A 17,664-nucleotide genomic window follows, 5' to 3' on the forward strand; every position below is an offset into this window, starting at 1 on the left:
TCCTGTAGGTATCAAGAGTGATGTCTCCAGCTTCATAGGCAAAATGCAGTGCTTGACCAAGAGATAATTTGAAATAGGGAAAGGGGTCAACAAAAGTGCTCTGGAACATTAAGGAGTACCTATGATGCCAAATGGCCCACATAGTCCGAAATCTGACCCAGGTGAAGAAGACCGCAAACTGAGATTGTGGTGACCGAAGCACCCCAAAAAGCCAAAAGCGTCTGTGAAAAGAGCCGGAAGGAAAAGGTAGTCGAAGAGCAGTCGACACTTGCCGAATGAAGGCTCTAGAGTGACGACAACACCGCAGCAAGTGTGGCATGGTCTCTTCAGCTTCAAGGCATCTGGGGCAGGGGGAAGGCGCAATATGCCGAGCATGCAACACACTGCCAACAGGTAGAGCTCCCATCAAGCACCGCCACAAGAAAACACGTTCCTTCAAAGGCAGATGGCTGCCAAATGCGAGACAATGCGTGTTGCCACCACAAGGATGACTCAGAAAGCGACCACAGCTGATTACCCCGATGCACAATCCATACATCAGATTGAAGAATGGCATAGACACTGGCAGCTGAGATGCAATCCAATCTAGTAGTAGCCAGATTCCAATCAGAGGAGGAATGGGAGAATGAGCAGCAAGCATGTTTTGAATCTCCCGCCAGAGAGGAGAATAGTGAAGACCCAGCCGAAAGCAGGAGACGGCATCAGCGAAAGAAAGAACATAACCCGAGTCATCAACCACCTAATGCACCTGACAGATTCCTTTTTGGGAAAGAAAATACGCTTGGCGAGGAGACCGTTGAACCAAAGTCGAAGCAAAAACCCTGCTCCAATGCAGACTCTCCAAGCGAAGAGAGTTACCCCCAGAGGATTGTCAACCATCCCAAGCCAAATGTGAAGCGACAACCTTCCGATCAACAATTAGAGAAGAAGTAAAGGGACATCCAGGAATGTGTCCTTCAAGCTTCCCAAAAACAACATCCCAATAAGTCAGTTGCCAATGACCAAAAGGAGTGACAATGTGCGCACATAAGTGTGTGACCATGAGAGCCCAGGGTTGCTACTGCTCCACCAAAACTAGCAACAACATAGCTTTCCGAGCCAGAAGATGACGTCTCAAGTCCAAAATATTCAACCCTCCAAGCCGCTTGGGAGAACACAGCTTGTCCATAGATAGAAGCCGAATGCCCCTCTTGGTAGACGAGGTCCGCCAAAAATGTTCTAAAATATTGGACATGAGAGACTGCAAGCGCAACCGAGGCCAGGATAACAAAGGCAAGTAAAACTGCACATAAGCCACAAGGATGCATTGGACAATCCTGAGACCCACATGAAGTGGCCACGTGGACAATTTCCAATAGTTCAACTTGGAATGTAGACGTTGGAGCACCCAATCCGTTTTCTTCATAGCCGATACATTCCAACCCAACGGATAACCCAAATGGCGAACCAGAACATGGGGAGGAACAATCTCCCCAGGCCACAATATCTTATGCCAGTCACACTCTTTTAAAGGCAATAGCTTGGATTTGCAAAAGTTAACTTTGAGATCTGCTCCCAATCCAAACAAGTGAAGAGTATGCATAATCTGTTGTACATCATCATAGTTATTACGAGGCATGAACAAAGAGTCATCCGCATAAGCCTCACCAGCAAACTGTCGACCAGAAGGTAAAGTAAGGCCATGTAACCTACCAGTGGAGGTCAAGGAATCCAAATACATAAACAAGGGATGAGTAGCGATCGCATAAAGCAAAGCACTCAGAGGGCAGCCCTGCCGTACCGACCGTCCCAAAGGCCAAGATTCTGTGAGAGAACCATCCAGCAAGCCTACAGAAGTATTGTTTGCATACAAGAAAAGCACGACACGGGATAGCCTAGGCCCAAAGCCCAAATGTCGCATGGTATCGCAATGTAATCCCAAAGAATAGTATCAAATGCCTTTTCAATGTCAACCTGCATGACTAATAAATCCTGTCGAGTATATTTTGCATATTCCATACCAATAATGACATTTGCGAGGTTATCAGTAATTTGACGTCGCGGAATGAAGCCGTATTGAGATTGATGCAAGCCTTCATGCAGAAGCATTTGAGTCGGTTAGCAAGCATTTTTGCCATTAATTTATATACCACAGGCATAAGTGTAATAGGCCGCCAATGTGAAAATTCGTCACACAATGCATGCTTAGGGATCAGCTTGAGCAAAACCTTCTTTCCAAGAGGAGGGTAATTCCTGTTCCCAAGCTGTATTCATCATGAATAATAGAGGCAACTTCAAATAATCCCAGAAAGACAAGAAGAATTCCACAGAGAGACCATCCCAACCAGGAGCTCTCCATCGACCTAAATCAAGCAAGCTAGCATACAATTCCGACTCAATGAAAACAGCTTCCAAGTCTTGAGCCTGCCGCAACGATAGAATGGAAGTAACATGCGATAGAAACATGTGACGCGCTTGGCGAGCTTCTCTCGTGGGAGAAGAAGGGGCCTCAAAAATCTTGCCATAATGAGAGAGTAGGGCTAGTGCTAGCTCTCGAAAAGTGGAGGTCCACTCCCTTGACGGTAATTTAACTCTCCGTATAGCTTGAGACTGCCTCGAGTGATGCAAATGCCGAAAGAATTGTTTAGAAGCACATCCTTTATCTGCAAAAGCCTGTTGACGAGCTAGAGTTTGCCATTTGGCCAATTTCCTCTCATCATTGTGCCTTAATATTGCACGAGCAGAGAACAACTCAGTCATTTGAGCATCAGTAAGAGAAGAATGATTAGCCAAGTGCATTAATCGGCTACAAGCATCCTTTGCCTGGTTAACCCGTTCCCTTAATTGTGACAAATAATCCCTGCCATAATCTTGTATAACTGATTGAGCACGCATAACAAAACGAAACCATGCTATGTCCATGTCAACATACATTTGGGAGAGCAAAGGCAGGATGATATTCACAATCATAGTGCGAAAAGGCTCATGCTTGAGATAAGCATTATTGACATGCAGAAGTCTTTTCTTGGGTAGGCGATCATTGACATCAAAAGAGCCAAAACGAAGTTTCAAGCATACAGGAAAATGATCCGAGAGACACATAGCATAATCAATCCTCATCTCGCATACAAAGTCATCATATTGTTGCATGTGAAAAAGATACCAGCGATCGAGCCGAGCACGATACATGGATTGAGCATTGTGTTGAAAAGTAAAGCCTGGATCAGTCGCATGCAAAAAGAGCCACAAATCAAGCCCATTACAGGTCGACATAAATTGGTACCAAGATTGCCGTTCCATATGAAGCATGTAAGAATGGCCAGTAGTATTATCCGCAAGGTTTGGTGCATTATTAAAATCCCCGCAGAGAAAGGCATTGGAATGCCAACAATAAGAAGAGATAGCACTCCACAACCGTGCTCTATCTGCAGAAGCTGTGTATGCATATAATCCTCCAAATTCGAAAACTTCTCCATTAACAATACATTGGATGAACATCCATCTCCCAGCCGGGTCATTAAAGACCAAGGTCAGGAAGAGTTCATGTCGAACAAGCATAAGCACTCCAGAATGGCTAGCTTATCCTGCATAAGCTATCAAGTAGCCCGCAAACTAAGAAGTCTATCCTACAAATTGGTGTTGGTTATGCTCTTGAAGAACCACAATGTCTGCTTTACATGTATGTACATAGTGCCAGGTAAACGGCCACTTGTCGTGATTGCATAACCCACGCACATTATAGGAGATGCAATTCAAAGAACTATGCATTCTATATGGTATATAAAGTGGACGAGGAAACAAGGAAAGAAAGAGGGGAATAAAACTCAAGTACCCGTGCCCATCAACACATCCTCCCCAGCTAAAGGTGCCTGAGAAGGTGGGTCAATACCTGGATCTGGATAATTGATAGGAAATGCACCTTGCGATGAAGAAGCTTATCCAGTAACAACCTCCTTGTAAGAATGAACAACCTTGTCCCAAGCTTCAGCCAAAGAAATTACAGAGAGTTTTTTCTGAGCAACATTCTTCAAAGGAGGCACATAATTACGAGAAGATGCCGGAACACGAGGTGTAGCAGCTTTGATTGGTTTCTTGGGCACTATCCAAGTTTGAGAGGTAGAAACCTGTTCGTTTCCCTTGTCTTTAATATTTGGAGAAGCAGAAAGTGCAGACAATTGTACTTGTTTCCCCTTGCCTTTAACCGCCCCAGCTGAGGGGGAGGAGGTTGAAACTCCTTTAGTTTGAACCTCAGTAGAAGGTTTCGGAGGCGAGCGAGGTTGAGGAGCAGGGACGGCTGAAGGAGGTGGTTGCAGATTTGGTTCCGGACATTCGGACTGCATATGACCAAATTTGCCACATCGGAAGCAAGAATTTGCAAACTTGCCCCATTTAAGCTTAAATGGGCGCTTTCCAACCACTGTATCCCCAGAATCGATCGAAATACTTGCTGGTGTGGGGATATCCGTGTCCCACAAAATACAAAAACGGTTTGTGTTTGCCTCCAACTTAGGAGGGCAAATGACTTTGTCTAACTGAGCAGCCAACAAAGGAAGAAAATGACGCCAAGTGCGAGGAAAGTCGACCACCTCAACCCAGACGGGACACTTGTGACGAATGAGACTCTGATAGACCTTGGTAAGAGCCCAGGGCAACACATGATTCATCTGCATATTGAAGAAAAGAGAAGACATTTCAAGCAGAGCATCCCGAGCATCCATGTCAGCCAGCAAGACTTCGTAGAACCCTCGCGCACCAAAGTAAACCCCTTAGACTGCTTGTCGTTTGAGTAGGAAATCAACCCATTGGCCTACATCCTGAGCAGTAGGCATTCGACCCGGGAAAAAAAGAATCACAGCGTTAAGTGCATATTGAGCAATAGGATCCATGATCTCCTGTATAGGGATGCGCACTTCCATAATAGGAGCGGATCCTTCCCAGGCTTGACGTACATCCTCGAAGTCTTCATGCAAACATTCTTTGATAAGACTCAAAGCATCCATCTCCGAAGTTTCCATGGCTTTCCGACGCTTATATATACACTGATCAGTGGAATCCATGTGAAGCTCTCACACACACACTCTCTTCTTTTTTTTGGGAGTTTTTGATATATGACTGTTATATACACAAGCAGAAACACACACCGGCTAGCTGTACAAAAACACACACCCCTCTCTCGCACACAAGACAACGGAAGGACCGCGTGCAGGCGAAATCAAACTTCCACCCCTGACGCGCTATGAAGGGCCTGCATAGGGTAGATGTTGTGCAGAACAGACTCACGCAACAGACGAGGCCGAAGGATTCACCACACCCCCAAATTCCCCACAAGCGTATATACACACGCACTCGACATAGACACACACGCAAGGCGACTGTAATGCAACACACCACACAAATTGCAAGGCTGCCCAGCAAGATCGTGACTTCTGTACCCTGCTGTACTTTGCCTGTAAGACGCTTTCAGTACTCCTCTCTCTCTCTCTCTCTCTCTCTCTCTCTCTCTCTCTCTCTCTCTCTCTCTCTCTCTCTCTCTCTCTCTCTCTCTCTCTCTCTCTCTCTCTCTCTCTCTCACACACACACACACACCAAGCAGGACTGCACAGAGCGCTCACTGCAGCAGCAGGAAGCGAAGGTCCTAGGGCTCGCGCAGGAGGGCAGAGGGTGCTGCTTGCTCGCGCAGGAGGGCAAAGGGCACGGGGCACAGGCCAGAGTGGAGCGCAGAGCTGCACAGCACGCAGGTGCTGCAGCGCGCAGAGCAAGTCAGCGTACACACACACACACACACACACACACACACAGCCTCCCCTCCCCACTTCAAGACTCTCTTGCACGCGTGCACACACACACAGAGAAATGGAATGTTTATTAACGTCTACAAAAGGCCTAAAAGACCTATGAGACCAATACATCACATCCTCATCAAGTGTATCCAAGTGTCTAATACAAAAATAAAGTACTAAAGTAAAGGTTAAACATCTGAAAAGGAGGGGGGGTGAGTGGCTGGCATAGGAGCATCCTGCTGAGCTCCAAGCAGTTGGTGTAGGGGTGTCCTTTTGGGCCTGGTTCCGTCCTCTGTCATCCCATGAACTCTCATGGGTGTCTCTAGCATGATATCAATCTCCTGCTAGAGAGAGAGAGAGAGAGAGAGAGTTTCTATTAGAGGGAAGCTCCTACATGAAGGCCGCAGCAAAGCTGCATGAAACTGACCCCTTGTCAAAGCCTAAATTGTGAATCTGATACCACGTCTGGGTACAAAAAGACTAGAACAAAAATACTACTACTACTAGAATCCATCCTCATCTGCACCCTAGATGTCGAGAGAGTATGGCTCGAATCCTCTGTTGTAGTCTTCGTCGATGCTATGTAGCCCCTCTCCTCAATCGTGGCCGTCTGGATTTCCGTAGCTCTAGTGCTAGGTCGATGAGAGTGCCGGTAGTGGTCAAATGAGTGTGGGTCGAGCTGTGCAGTGATGGATGCTCCTCTGGCTGTCCCATATCTAGTGAAAAGAAATCTGTAATCCGTCTCTGGGATTGTCTCTCTCTAGCTCTCCCCAATATAGTGTCTCTATATCTGTGTAGCTCAAGTAGATATAGCCCAAGACATTTCTGATCCTCATAACTCATGACCCTAGAGAAAGGACCGAAAGCCTCCTTGAATAAGCAATGGAAATGGCCCCGAATCTCATAGTACACTGTGCAATGACATATGTAATGTAGCTCTATCTCTAGCTCTAGCTGGGATAAGCGGCATATCCTGTTGTTTGCTGGTATCCCTCTGAATCTACCAATCTCAATCTCCAGCTGATGTGAGGATGTGCGTATGTGACCAATGGCACACCGCAAACCATGAGACATATGTGTATCTATGTAGCTGGCTCGAATCACAAACCCATCTCCTGTGAGGTGGAGAAGATGCTCTCTATAGAAAGCCATCTTCGTGCCTAAATCCTGTGGCGGCTCTATCCATGTCCTCCTGGTATCCAGTTGGATCAGGTCTTGACGAATGAGTCTAGTAATCTCTACCCGTGTAAGAGACATCGAGGGTGTCTGAAGAGAGTACTGGAAAGGGGGCAGCCTGTCCATGGTGAAGCCATGCATCTGAAACCATGATGTCATCTGTGCATACCAGCATGAAGTGTCCCCCTGAAGAGCTAACTGTCTGGAAGACTCAAGGGCCAGTCTAGCATATCTGTCTCACAGAGACAAGAAGAAGAGAGTTTTAGCGTCGTAGGAAACTATCCGAAGAGACCTTAAAGATCTAGCCGACGAGGAGAGTTGAACTCAAGATCTGTTATTCAAGAGGGAAATGGCATAACCAATCTACCACACTTGGGTGATAGAGAGAGAAAAATGAAATGAAATGATATATTAACGTCTACAAAAGGCCAAAATGACCTATGAAACCAAAACGATTACAATGGTGAGTCTAGTACCAAGTCTGGGTACAAACAAAGAAAACTACAAACTAGAAACTGAGATAGGAGTGCTACCGACTCCTATGGGTGGCTGGTAAGCTGAGCAATGGTATAATGCCACAAAGGTACAAAATGGGGATAAGTGTCACCATGATACAATATATCAGTAGCATGAAATCTATCCTGATCGACACTCTGGGTGTCGTGCGAGAATCCTATGGATCCTTTGCTTCAATCTCCATCGGTGTTGCATGGCTCCCCTCCTCCGTCGTGGTCGTCTGGATCTCCCCAACTCTATGGCTCGGTCAATGAGAGTACCACTGGTGTGTGTATGGGTGGGAACCGAACTATGTGGTGGTGGTGGCCCCTCTGCCTCTGTGGTACTTGGACTGAAGAAATCTGAGATGCGTCTCTGGGATTGTCTTTGTCTATGCCCTCTCAATAGAGAGTCTCTATGTCTCTGTATCTCAAGTAGAAATAATCCGAGACATCTCTGATCCTGATATCTCATGACTCTATCTGACGAGTCAAAACCATCTCTGAATAAGCAGTGAAAGTGTCCCCGTATCTCATAGTAGACTGTGCAGTGACATATGTAGTGAAGCTCTATCTCTGGCTCTGCATGGCATAACTGACATATCCTACTGTCTGCTAGTATGCCTCTGAATCAATTATGCACTACGGGATTCAGGTTTGGGGACCATCTGTTGACAGTGCTGGATGGAGTAATATGGAGAGGCCCTTGGTACTAGGCTGATTAGAGCCAAGGCCTCAGTTCCACAAGACATCATACGAGCGGAGCTGGCTGCCCCACCTATGGAGATTGAGGCACTTACCAGATCAGTATCATTTGTACACAGCTTATGGGACACCACCAGGGACAGATATGTAGGCTTGCTCTTGAGTCGTCCAGATATCTGGCATCACAAGGAGATACATCATGTTGGTATGCACAGATGAGCTCATGGTTTCAAAGGCATGGTTTCAGCATGGACAGGCTGCCCCCTTTCCAGTATTCTCTTGATGCACAAACTTTGGTTCTTACACACACACACACACACACACACACACACACACACACAGAGAGAGAAATGAAATGGTCTTCAAAGGTCAAAATGACCTATGAGACCAAAAAGTTACAACACAGTGAGTCTGATACAATGTCAAAGTACCAAAGATAAAAGGTACTGAAAAAGGGGTACTATAGAATCCTAAACTGCTAGATGTGAACTAAGCCACTAGCTGGAATTGTGTAGGATATGAGTAGGGGGGGGTGAAAGTAGAGAGAGAGAGAGAGAGAGAGAGAGAGAGAGAGAGAGAGAGAGAGAGAGATGAAATGAAATGAAATGTTATATTAACGTCTTCAAAAAGGCCAGAATGACCTATGAGACCAAACTGATACAAAAGTGGTGAATCTGTTAACAAAGTCTGGGTACCTTAGTACTAAAGTACTAAGTGTGAAAAGTGTGAAAAGTGTGAAAGTGTGAAAATAAATGTGAAAAACTAAATACAAAGTATTAAATAAACTTCTTAGGCATTCTGGGTGTCTGGCTAGAATGCTTCTAATCCTTTGTTGTAGTCTCCTCTGGTGAAGTGTGCTTCTGCATCTCGGTCGTGGTCGTCTCGATTTCCTAAGCTCAATCGCCCTGTCAATGAGGGTGCCTTTGGTATGGATGTGGGTACTCCTTTGTGCTGGCTGCTGGTCTCTTGCTTCTCCTTCCCCTCCCGCTTCTCTCGATCCGAAGAAATCTGTGATCTGCCTCTGAGGCTGTAGTGCTCTTTGTCTTCTCATAGATTATCCCTGTGCCGATGTATTCCCAGTAGGTACAAGCCTAAGCATCTTTGATCTTGGTATTGCATGACTCTATCTAGAGGTCCAAAGCCTTCTTTAAATAGGCAATGGAAACGCCCACGTATCTCATAGTATACGGTGCAATGGCATATGTAGTGTAATTCTGTCTCTGGCTCCATTCCGCATAACTTGCAAATTCTGCTCTCAGGTGGGATTCCCCTAAATCTGCCAAATTCAATTCCAGCTGGTGTGAGGATGTACGAATCTGACCAATAGCACATCTCAAACCATGAGAGAGGTGGGTATCCATGTAGCTCGGGCGAATCACGAATCCATCTTCAGATAGCTGTAGGAAGTTTTCTTTGTAGTCGGCCATCTTCGTGCCCAATTCTTGTGTAGGGTCTACCCATGTCCTCTTAGTATCCAACTGTATAAGATCCTGACGGATGATTTTATTAATCTCCGTTCGTGTAATTGCCAGTGATGGAGCCTCAAGAGAGTATTGGTAGGGGGGTAATCTTTCCATACTGAACCCGTGTCTCTAAAACCACGAAGACAGTTGCGCATACCAGCATGATGTATCCCCTTTCATTGCTAACTGTCGAGAGGATTCGAGGGCCAATCTAGTATAGCAGCAATTATTTGTATCCCCCAAACCATGTATAAAGGACACTGATCTGGTAAGAGCTTCAATTTCTATCGGAGGGGCAGCTAGTTCCGCTCGGATAATCGCGTGTGGTACGGAGGCCTTGGCTCTAATCATTCGGGAAATCATAGATACCAAAGGTCTCTCCATTGGCTTCCAATTATCCTGATCCACAGATGGTCCCCAAATCTAGACCCCATAAAGCATAGCCGAAGCCACCACAGTATCAAAGAGCCAAAGTTTTGTTCGTGGTTCACACACACACACACAGAGAGAGAGAGAGAGAGAGAGAGAGAGAGAGAGAGAGAGAGAGAGAGAGCGCACTAGGGCTGTGCTATGTTCACCTGCTACACATTCGTTCCTTCTCCTCTGGCTATGCTCCTCCCCGCCCTTGTTGTGGATATCGTCAACAAGCTCTTGGGTATGTTCTCACTGCCACGCACGGCCAGGTTTTGCTTGAGTATGCAGCTCCACCACAACTCCAGACCCTCTTCGTCTCAAGAATCAATTGGACAATTTGGAGTATAAGCTGTCTACATTTATGGTTTCTCATATGAATGTTTCAAGAGCATTATTATTCAAACTTGCTGCTACTGCTGCCCCTATTTTGCAGGATCAATATGTTTACCTTTAACACTTCGTCCTTGAATACATATAAAAGGTGTCAAAGAGCCTATCGGTTGTTATCTATGTCAAAACTTAAACATTATTAGATTAACTACAGTCCTACTTAGTTCAAAGTTTAGGAGTTAGTGATTTTTTTGTCACAGAAGTAGTGAGTACTAGTTCAAGTACTCAAGCAGGAAGGGGTGGGGGGGGGGGGGGGGGGGGGGGGGGGGGGGGGGGGGGGTGGGGGGCGAGGGGGGGGGGGGTTCCTCAAGTTAATCATCAGCCAAAACATTCTTTGTACTACATTCCAGCCTGCACCTTGGAACAGCCACAAGACATTCTTTGAGAACTTAGATAATGTATACAGAGAACGATACATTCCAAGGTGCTTCCTTGATGAACCAATGTTTGGAACACCAAGTGCAAAATCCAAACACAACTCAAAAATCAAATGTATTATGTCTAGAGCCGCCAGATTCAACATGAATCTTCATAAGAGATGACTAAACATAAGCAGTTATAGACATGCCTGGTAGTCAGCTTGTTTTGTGAACAGCAACCTTGCAAATCCAAGGAGAAGTAATGGGCCAGTATTTTGAAGGACACGGGATTTCCCTTTCCTACATAAACCAAAGATAACTGCAAGATTATCAGACCAAAAAACACAGGTTCCATTCAAACACATTTAACCTTTGGATGCAGGTCTCATGAGCTAAAGCACTGCACTTAGTGCAGGTACTGTACCAATATATCTCTTTCAGAAATCCCATAGTTGCACATGACATACTTATGTTACCTGCGCTTTGGGTCTCCAAACCCACACTGCCTATGCCACTATTTATAATGTAATTGCCACAAAAGGCTACAACCACCACTGGAGGCCCACTTCAATGGTAAGAAACCAATGATCATAAGATGATAGAGCAGCAACCAGACTACCACAGACAGCTAAGCTGGCACCAACTTGGATAAGCCACTCACACTCGTTACGTAACTTGCTTTGCTCATCAGTAGATATCATATCAACTTAACGGATGATCAAGGTTCAATGTTGGACCTTCGTGCCTGAAATACAACCCTTCCATTCAATGGATATGTATGCCTGTGTCATCGTATGTATTTAACATAACCTAGTCCTATTGAAGAGAATGCTATCACCAGGGTGCTAGTAATTGTAAGAACAAAATGTTACTATTTTGCCACCAAGAATGTGAAAACAGGTTCGATACAATGCAGAGAAACTATAATCTTCAGTGTGATACATATGAACTGACAAAAGGCAACACTCAAATCAGATTCAATTGCATTAAAAACTTTCAAATATTGAACATATGAAAGCTTCAAAACAAGAGTGAGAAACAGGAAGCATACAATATTGAAAGCCCACGTGCCTTTCTTGACACTACTGCATTGACCACCACGAATGAACCAACACCTACATCCATCTGCAATTAAACAACACTAGTGAAAGTTGTATAAATGTTCTGACGTGTGCACATGCATAGCTGGAATAGCTGAAATTTTGTGAGGGTGTAGGGTCTCTCTCTCTCTCTCTCTCTCTCTCTCTCTCTCTCTCTCTCTCTCTCTCTCGTCCCCGCGCTGCCCTGCAATCCCGCCCTTGCGCTGTCCTGCAGTCCCGCCCCCGTGCTGCCCTCGCTGCCTCGTGCTGACCTGTAATCCCCCCCCCCCCCCCCCCCCCCCCCCCCCCCCCCAAAAAAAAAAAAAACAGGTACAGCAGTCGGCAAGCAGACAGTTTTTTCCTGCGCAGAAATCAGAGCAGATCAGAGTAGATTTCAAACACTACAGATTTTCAGGAAATTGCAGAAAATAGCAGATTTTAGAAACAGCAGAATTCAGAATTCAGAAATTGCAGAACTTTAGAAAATATAGAACGGGGCTTGGTTGTAATTTGCAGAAATTGAAGAAATGTACACCATGTATGCTTAATGTGGGAACATGTATACATAATGTGCAAGCCCGGGTGCGTATAGGTCTCCTTCCGCCGCAAATTTCGTCTCGTTTGTTAGCAACGACCAACCATGAGGAAGCAGAATGACAAGCCCGACCCCTTGGAAGATGCAGTCCAAAAGTGCAAAAAAGAAATGGTCGAGACCATTAACAAGATCAACCGCCACCTATTAGGAAAAATAAAACTGCTCGAAGATCGCATTTTGGCCCAAGAAAGCAAGATCACTGCAATGGGAGATCGTGTGATGGCCCAAGACGAAGAGATTGCGTCACTCAAGAAGGAGCTCGCGGAGGCACGATCATGAAACACGCTTGAAGAGGGAGAATTGCAACCCTCGGTAATAGAAGAACTCAACACAATCAAAGAGCAAGTGCGAGCCATCAAAGAGGGGGAAGAGAAGCATAAAGAAATGACGACTTCTTGGGTGGAGGTCATCACAAAGACTCAACAAAAAGCAGATGAAGCTCAGAAATGGATTGAGGTTGCCAAGAAAGGGAAAAATAAGGAAACAACATCCACACCCACTATTATCAACCTGACACTAGAAGAGGAGCAAAGAAGACGTGTACGCTCTCTACATGTGAGAATTTGCAGCCTAAAAGGCAAAGATATAGACGAAGAGGTAAAAGAACTCATGGCTTTGATGGGGGTTCATGAGCCGATGCACTCAAGAGCTTGCAGAGTGGGCAACAAGAAAAGTGGAAGCAAGGGGGAAACCTCGAAAGAAAGATGACTTATCCTTCGTTTTCCCTCCATGGAAGGGAAGAAGGACTAAAGAAGACACCAACTCTTAAGAAGACGGGCATCTTTCTTGGGGATGACCTTACCCTCTCACAGGTTGCTCATATGCAAGAGGTAATGCCAGAGAGTAGAGCGGCAAGGGAAAAAGGTAAGATTGCTTAGTACCGAGATGGAAGAGTGGTGATATTGGAGCCACGCTCCACATGACGGTGTGAGACCTATGGGGCCACACTCAAAGTTGCTACCTGGAATTGTAATGGATCTATGAGTCTTGATGTGGGTGCTCTTTGAGGAGAGTTTTAGTGGGAGAGACATCATCTTCTACTCTGAGACACATTAGGCCCCTGGGCAGTCTATGCCTCACATTGATGAATACAGATGGGAGACAGCCTGTAGACAGGAGACACGATCAGAGCAGAGAGGGCGGGGCTCAGGAGGAGTGGCGGTGTTATTCAGAGAGGAGTTGCAGCCATTGATACATATAGCTCGCAGGGATGAGCAAGCTAGGTACATGTGGGTGAGATTGAGAGCAGAGACTGGCAGATATCTTTACATTGCTATTTGCTACTACCCCCCGAGTACGTCAGTATATGCACCACCCAAAGGACAATCCCCCTTCTCTATTTTGGATGATGACATATGGGAATTCTCTAGAGATGGTGACATTATCATTCTAGGGGATTTCAATGCTAGGACTTCCCATCATCAGACAGTATTTTATGATACGTCAAAGGAGATGTTGAGAGAGCTGGATGTTGCAGAGACAGGCCTATCCAGACTATCACAGGATGGGGAACATAATGAGTATGGACGGCGCTTGATAGACGTGGGGATTGCACATGGATTGATCATCTTGAATGGCCTACAGAAATTTCCCGATGCGGGAGGTTTTACATGCTTTCCACACAGACATGGAGCCAGCACAGTGGATTATGTCATGGCACAACCAAGCCTCATTTCTAGTATCCAGGATCTCATAGTTGGGCCCAGACCTGTTGGGGTGGCAGTGGATCATGCTATTGTGTCGTTGACCATCTCTTTTCAGTTCAGTGCAACACACAATCCACGGGTAGCAGCTCCTACTCGCTACACCTTCACGCGGAAGATGGATTCTGTATACATAGACGGGATCTATAGACGCCTATGCACCGAAGAGCCAGGGCGACCTCTAGAGGAGCTTACTACTATACTAACACAGACATTACATGATGCAGCAGCAGAGGCATTACCCACACACCCAGCCTGAGCATAGACGCCGTTCTAGGAGCATGCGTCCGAACAGCTGGTATGATGAGGAATGCCGCCAGCAGACTAGAGCTAGACTTCAGAGGGAAGTTCTTTTGGGGGACATCACCAACAGACAGTCACAGATTGACTTCCGACGCCTAGTGCGGCGGCAGAAGAGGGCATTTTTGGCTCGACTAGAGCAGGATCTCTACCAGCTATTCTTGAGTCAGGACTCACGTGAGGCATGGCGGCTCTTGCATGATGTCACAAAGTGATGACGTGGCGGACAACAAAAACCCTAAAATTCCTGCAAACCCTAATGTCTGCCAAAAACCCTAATTTCCGGAAATTGCGGAGGTAAAAAAAAAAAAACAAAAAAAGGGGAAATTTTGAGCGACGCAAATCTCTGCTCTTTGCTATGATTTGGGAGAAAGAGAGAGAAAAAGAGAACTTGCTTTTTATTGGCTCTCATTGAGAGAGAGAGAATCTGCGTTTGCTTTTAAGCTTTTGGGGCTCTGCTTTTGGGCATCCCTTGTAACCTTTAAATTGGTGGTGAGGGCCTCAGTTCTCAGAGCATCTGGACGCAGAGTCTGAGACTGAAACCCTAGCCACTCTCTTGTACTTTGATCTGATTAATATAAAAAGAAATACCGAAAGGGGCGCCAATCTTTGGGGCCAATATCTCTAGGCACGGAATTCCGCCGGGCCAGTGCAAATCTATTGTGATCTGTGAATTGTTTTGAAGTGGTTATTTGGTGTTGTCGCGGTTGATTCTTGACTTGGAGTGTCCAAGTCTGTTACACATGAGCTGTCTCCCCCCTTTGCCATTACCTTTGCAGAGACTTGGGGTCAGTACGCATCATCTTTGTACACAGTTTTTGGAGAGCCGCCCCTTCCCGACCCCCCGATCCATGCCCACACACATGTGCTTTTTTCATCGCTGAGATGGTGAATAAGGCCATCGACAACATGAGGACTGGGAGAGCATATGATCATGATAGCCTGGTGGCTGAGCATTTCATGCATGCCGGAGATCTACTAGCAGAGCTTCTAGCAGTCATGTTTAACCGTGCCATGTGTGAGGGCTTGCCTGATACTTGGAGCCTATCTACGATTGTAACTATCTTCAAATTAAGAGACCCTATGGAGCCTGGGAATTATCGCACTATCATGATTGGACACACATTGGCACGGTTGTACGCATCCATTCTTGAGCAGCAGCTCAGTAGATGAGCAGAGAGAGAGGGAGTACGTGTAACTGGGCAGGCAAGGTTCAAGAGAGGTTTTTCTACTCTTGACCATATCTTGACACTCAGGGCCATCATCGAGGAGGGCAGATCCCGTGGGAGACGGATCTATTGTAGCTTTGTGGACTTCCTCAAGGCATTTGACATAGTACCCAAAGCTAGATTGATGTGCAGATTACAGGAGATGGGAGTACCCACAGAGCTCATTTGGGGGATCATGGCATGTACAGATCAGTAGTAGGGCGAGGGTCTCTCTACACCGGTTCACTCCATTATTGGGGTGAAGCTGGGCTGCCCGCTCTCTCCTACTCTATTTGGTATGTATGTGGATGAGGTTTCTACTACATTGAGAGAGATGGGGATAGAGGTGCACCGTTGGCAGGGACATGGATTCCGCTATTGTTATATGTTGATGATATTGTGTTCATCTCCGACTCTCCGGAGGCTTGGATGCTCTGCATAGGTTTGCCCATGAAGTGGTTTGTCTGTCAACGTTGGTAAAACCAAGGTCATGGTATTTGATACCACCCCACAGTGGATCAGGAGGTCAACGCCCGCATTCACATACGGCTAGGAGACTGTGGAATATACAGATGCTTACACTTACCTTGGAGTGGTTTTTAGTGGACCAGCATTTTCATTAAGGAGAGCAGCAGAGACTAAATTGACCAGAGCCCATTCGGCATTGGGTAGATTGGAGAGGATGTGTTCACAGGTTCAGTTTCAAGAGCCTCGGACAAAGCTCTGGCTCTTTGACACTTTGGTGGCTTTTGCATTGCTCTATGGAGCTGAGATCTGGGGGCCTTCATTGGATCATCACGGGAGGACAGGTCGCACTGATGGGTGGGGGTACATGGAGAAGCCCCTGGTCTCCAAATCTGTCTCCTTCATACACCGCGTATGGGAACTTCCCAGAGACAAATACGCCTGCCTTGCACTTGAGTCCTCTCGACAATTAGCCATGCAAGGAGATACAGCATGTTGGCATGGGGAGATGACATCATGGTTCCAAGCGCATGGGTTCAGTATAGACAGATCAGCAGGCTCATTCGCCAGGACCTGACTCAGCTAGACACCAGGAGGACATGGATACAGCCAGCACAGGCGCTGGGCACGAAGATGGCTTTCTACAGAGAGCATCTTCTCCAGCTTACGGCGGACGGTTTTGTGACGAGGCCCAGATACATGGACACCCACTTGTCTCATGGGATACAGTGTGCTATTGGCCAGATAAGCACATCTTCACACTAGCTGCGGATCGACTGGGAGATACAGCGAAGTACCAGCAAAGACCAGGACATGCCACCTGTGTGACATGGAGCCTGAGACAGAGTTACACTACACATGCCATTGCCCCGTCTACTACAAGATACAAGACCGCTACTGCTTGTTCAGAGGGGGCTTTAGACCACTCTCCACAATCATGAGGTACGAGAATCAGAGATGCTTGGGTTTGTTTCTGCTCGAGCTGCGCAGACACAGAGAGAGCCTGATGAGAGGAGAGGCCAGTCAGTCTCAGAGACACATCACAGACTTCTTTAGAGCAGACACTGGACACCCAGAAAAGTTACTACCACAGCAGATCTTGTTGCCTCACATCAGAGGCACAGTGATCGACCGAGCGACTGAGTTGGGGAGATCCACACGCCCATGATTGTGGAGGACTACACAGCATCGACGGGGGCTACATCAGAGGATTCGGATCACGTTGGCCCAACATGCACGACGCCCAGTCAGACTGTTGACCATGGAGGAGATTGATGAGATCCGCCAACGACCAATGCTGGATCTCTTGTGACTTGTGATTTAGCTATCCCGGCTAGCTGCTTAGTTTACACCTACCAGCTTAGGATTTCATAGTATTCATTTTGTCGTTTTGTTACTCTTGACTTTGTATCAGATCCACCGCATTGTAACACTCTGGTCTCATAGGTCATTTTGGCCTTTTGAAGACGTTAACATCTCTCTCTCTCTCTCTCTCTCTCTCTCTCTCTCTCTCTCTCTCTCTCTCTCTCTCTCTCTCTCTCTCTCTCTCTCTCA

General features: G+C 46.4%; 1 protein-coding gene across 7 annotated transcripts in view; it reads right to left on the minus strand.

Annotated features, from left to right (window-relative positions):
- The window catches only part of LOC147447261 (uncharacterized protein At4g17910-like), a 124,784-nt gene that overhangs the window by 27,523 nt on the left and 79,597 nt on the right, over positions 1-17,664 (minus strand). For 6 of the 7 annotated variants that reach the window (XR_015189606.1, XR_015189605.1, XM_086523116.1 and 3 more), the window contains 2 exons: positions 11,812-11,885; positions 10,970-11,060 (listed from right to left, as the gene is read on the minus strand). Coding sequence is in view for 5 of the 7 variants with exons in the window: in XM_086523116.1 (XP_086379242.1) it covers positions 10,970-11,060; positions 11,812-11,885 (165 nt within the window). In the remaining 2 variants the exon portion in view is untranslated. The remainder of the gene's footprint in view (positions 1-10,969; positions 11,061-11,811; positions 11,886-17,664) is intronic. The other variant, XM_086523115.1, reaches the window with a different exon arrangement.

This window comes from Adiantum capillus-veneris, chromosome 11 (assembly GCF_014529385.1).
Source record: "Adiantum capillus-veneris isolate H3 chromosome 11, ASM1452938v2, whole genome shotgun sequence".
Classification (NCBI taxonomy): domain Eukaryota; kingdom Viridiplantae; phylum Streptophyta; class Polypodiopsida; order Polypodiales; family Pteridaceae; genus Adiantum; species Adiantum capillus-veneris.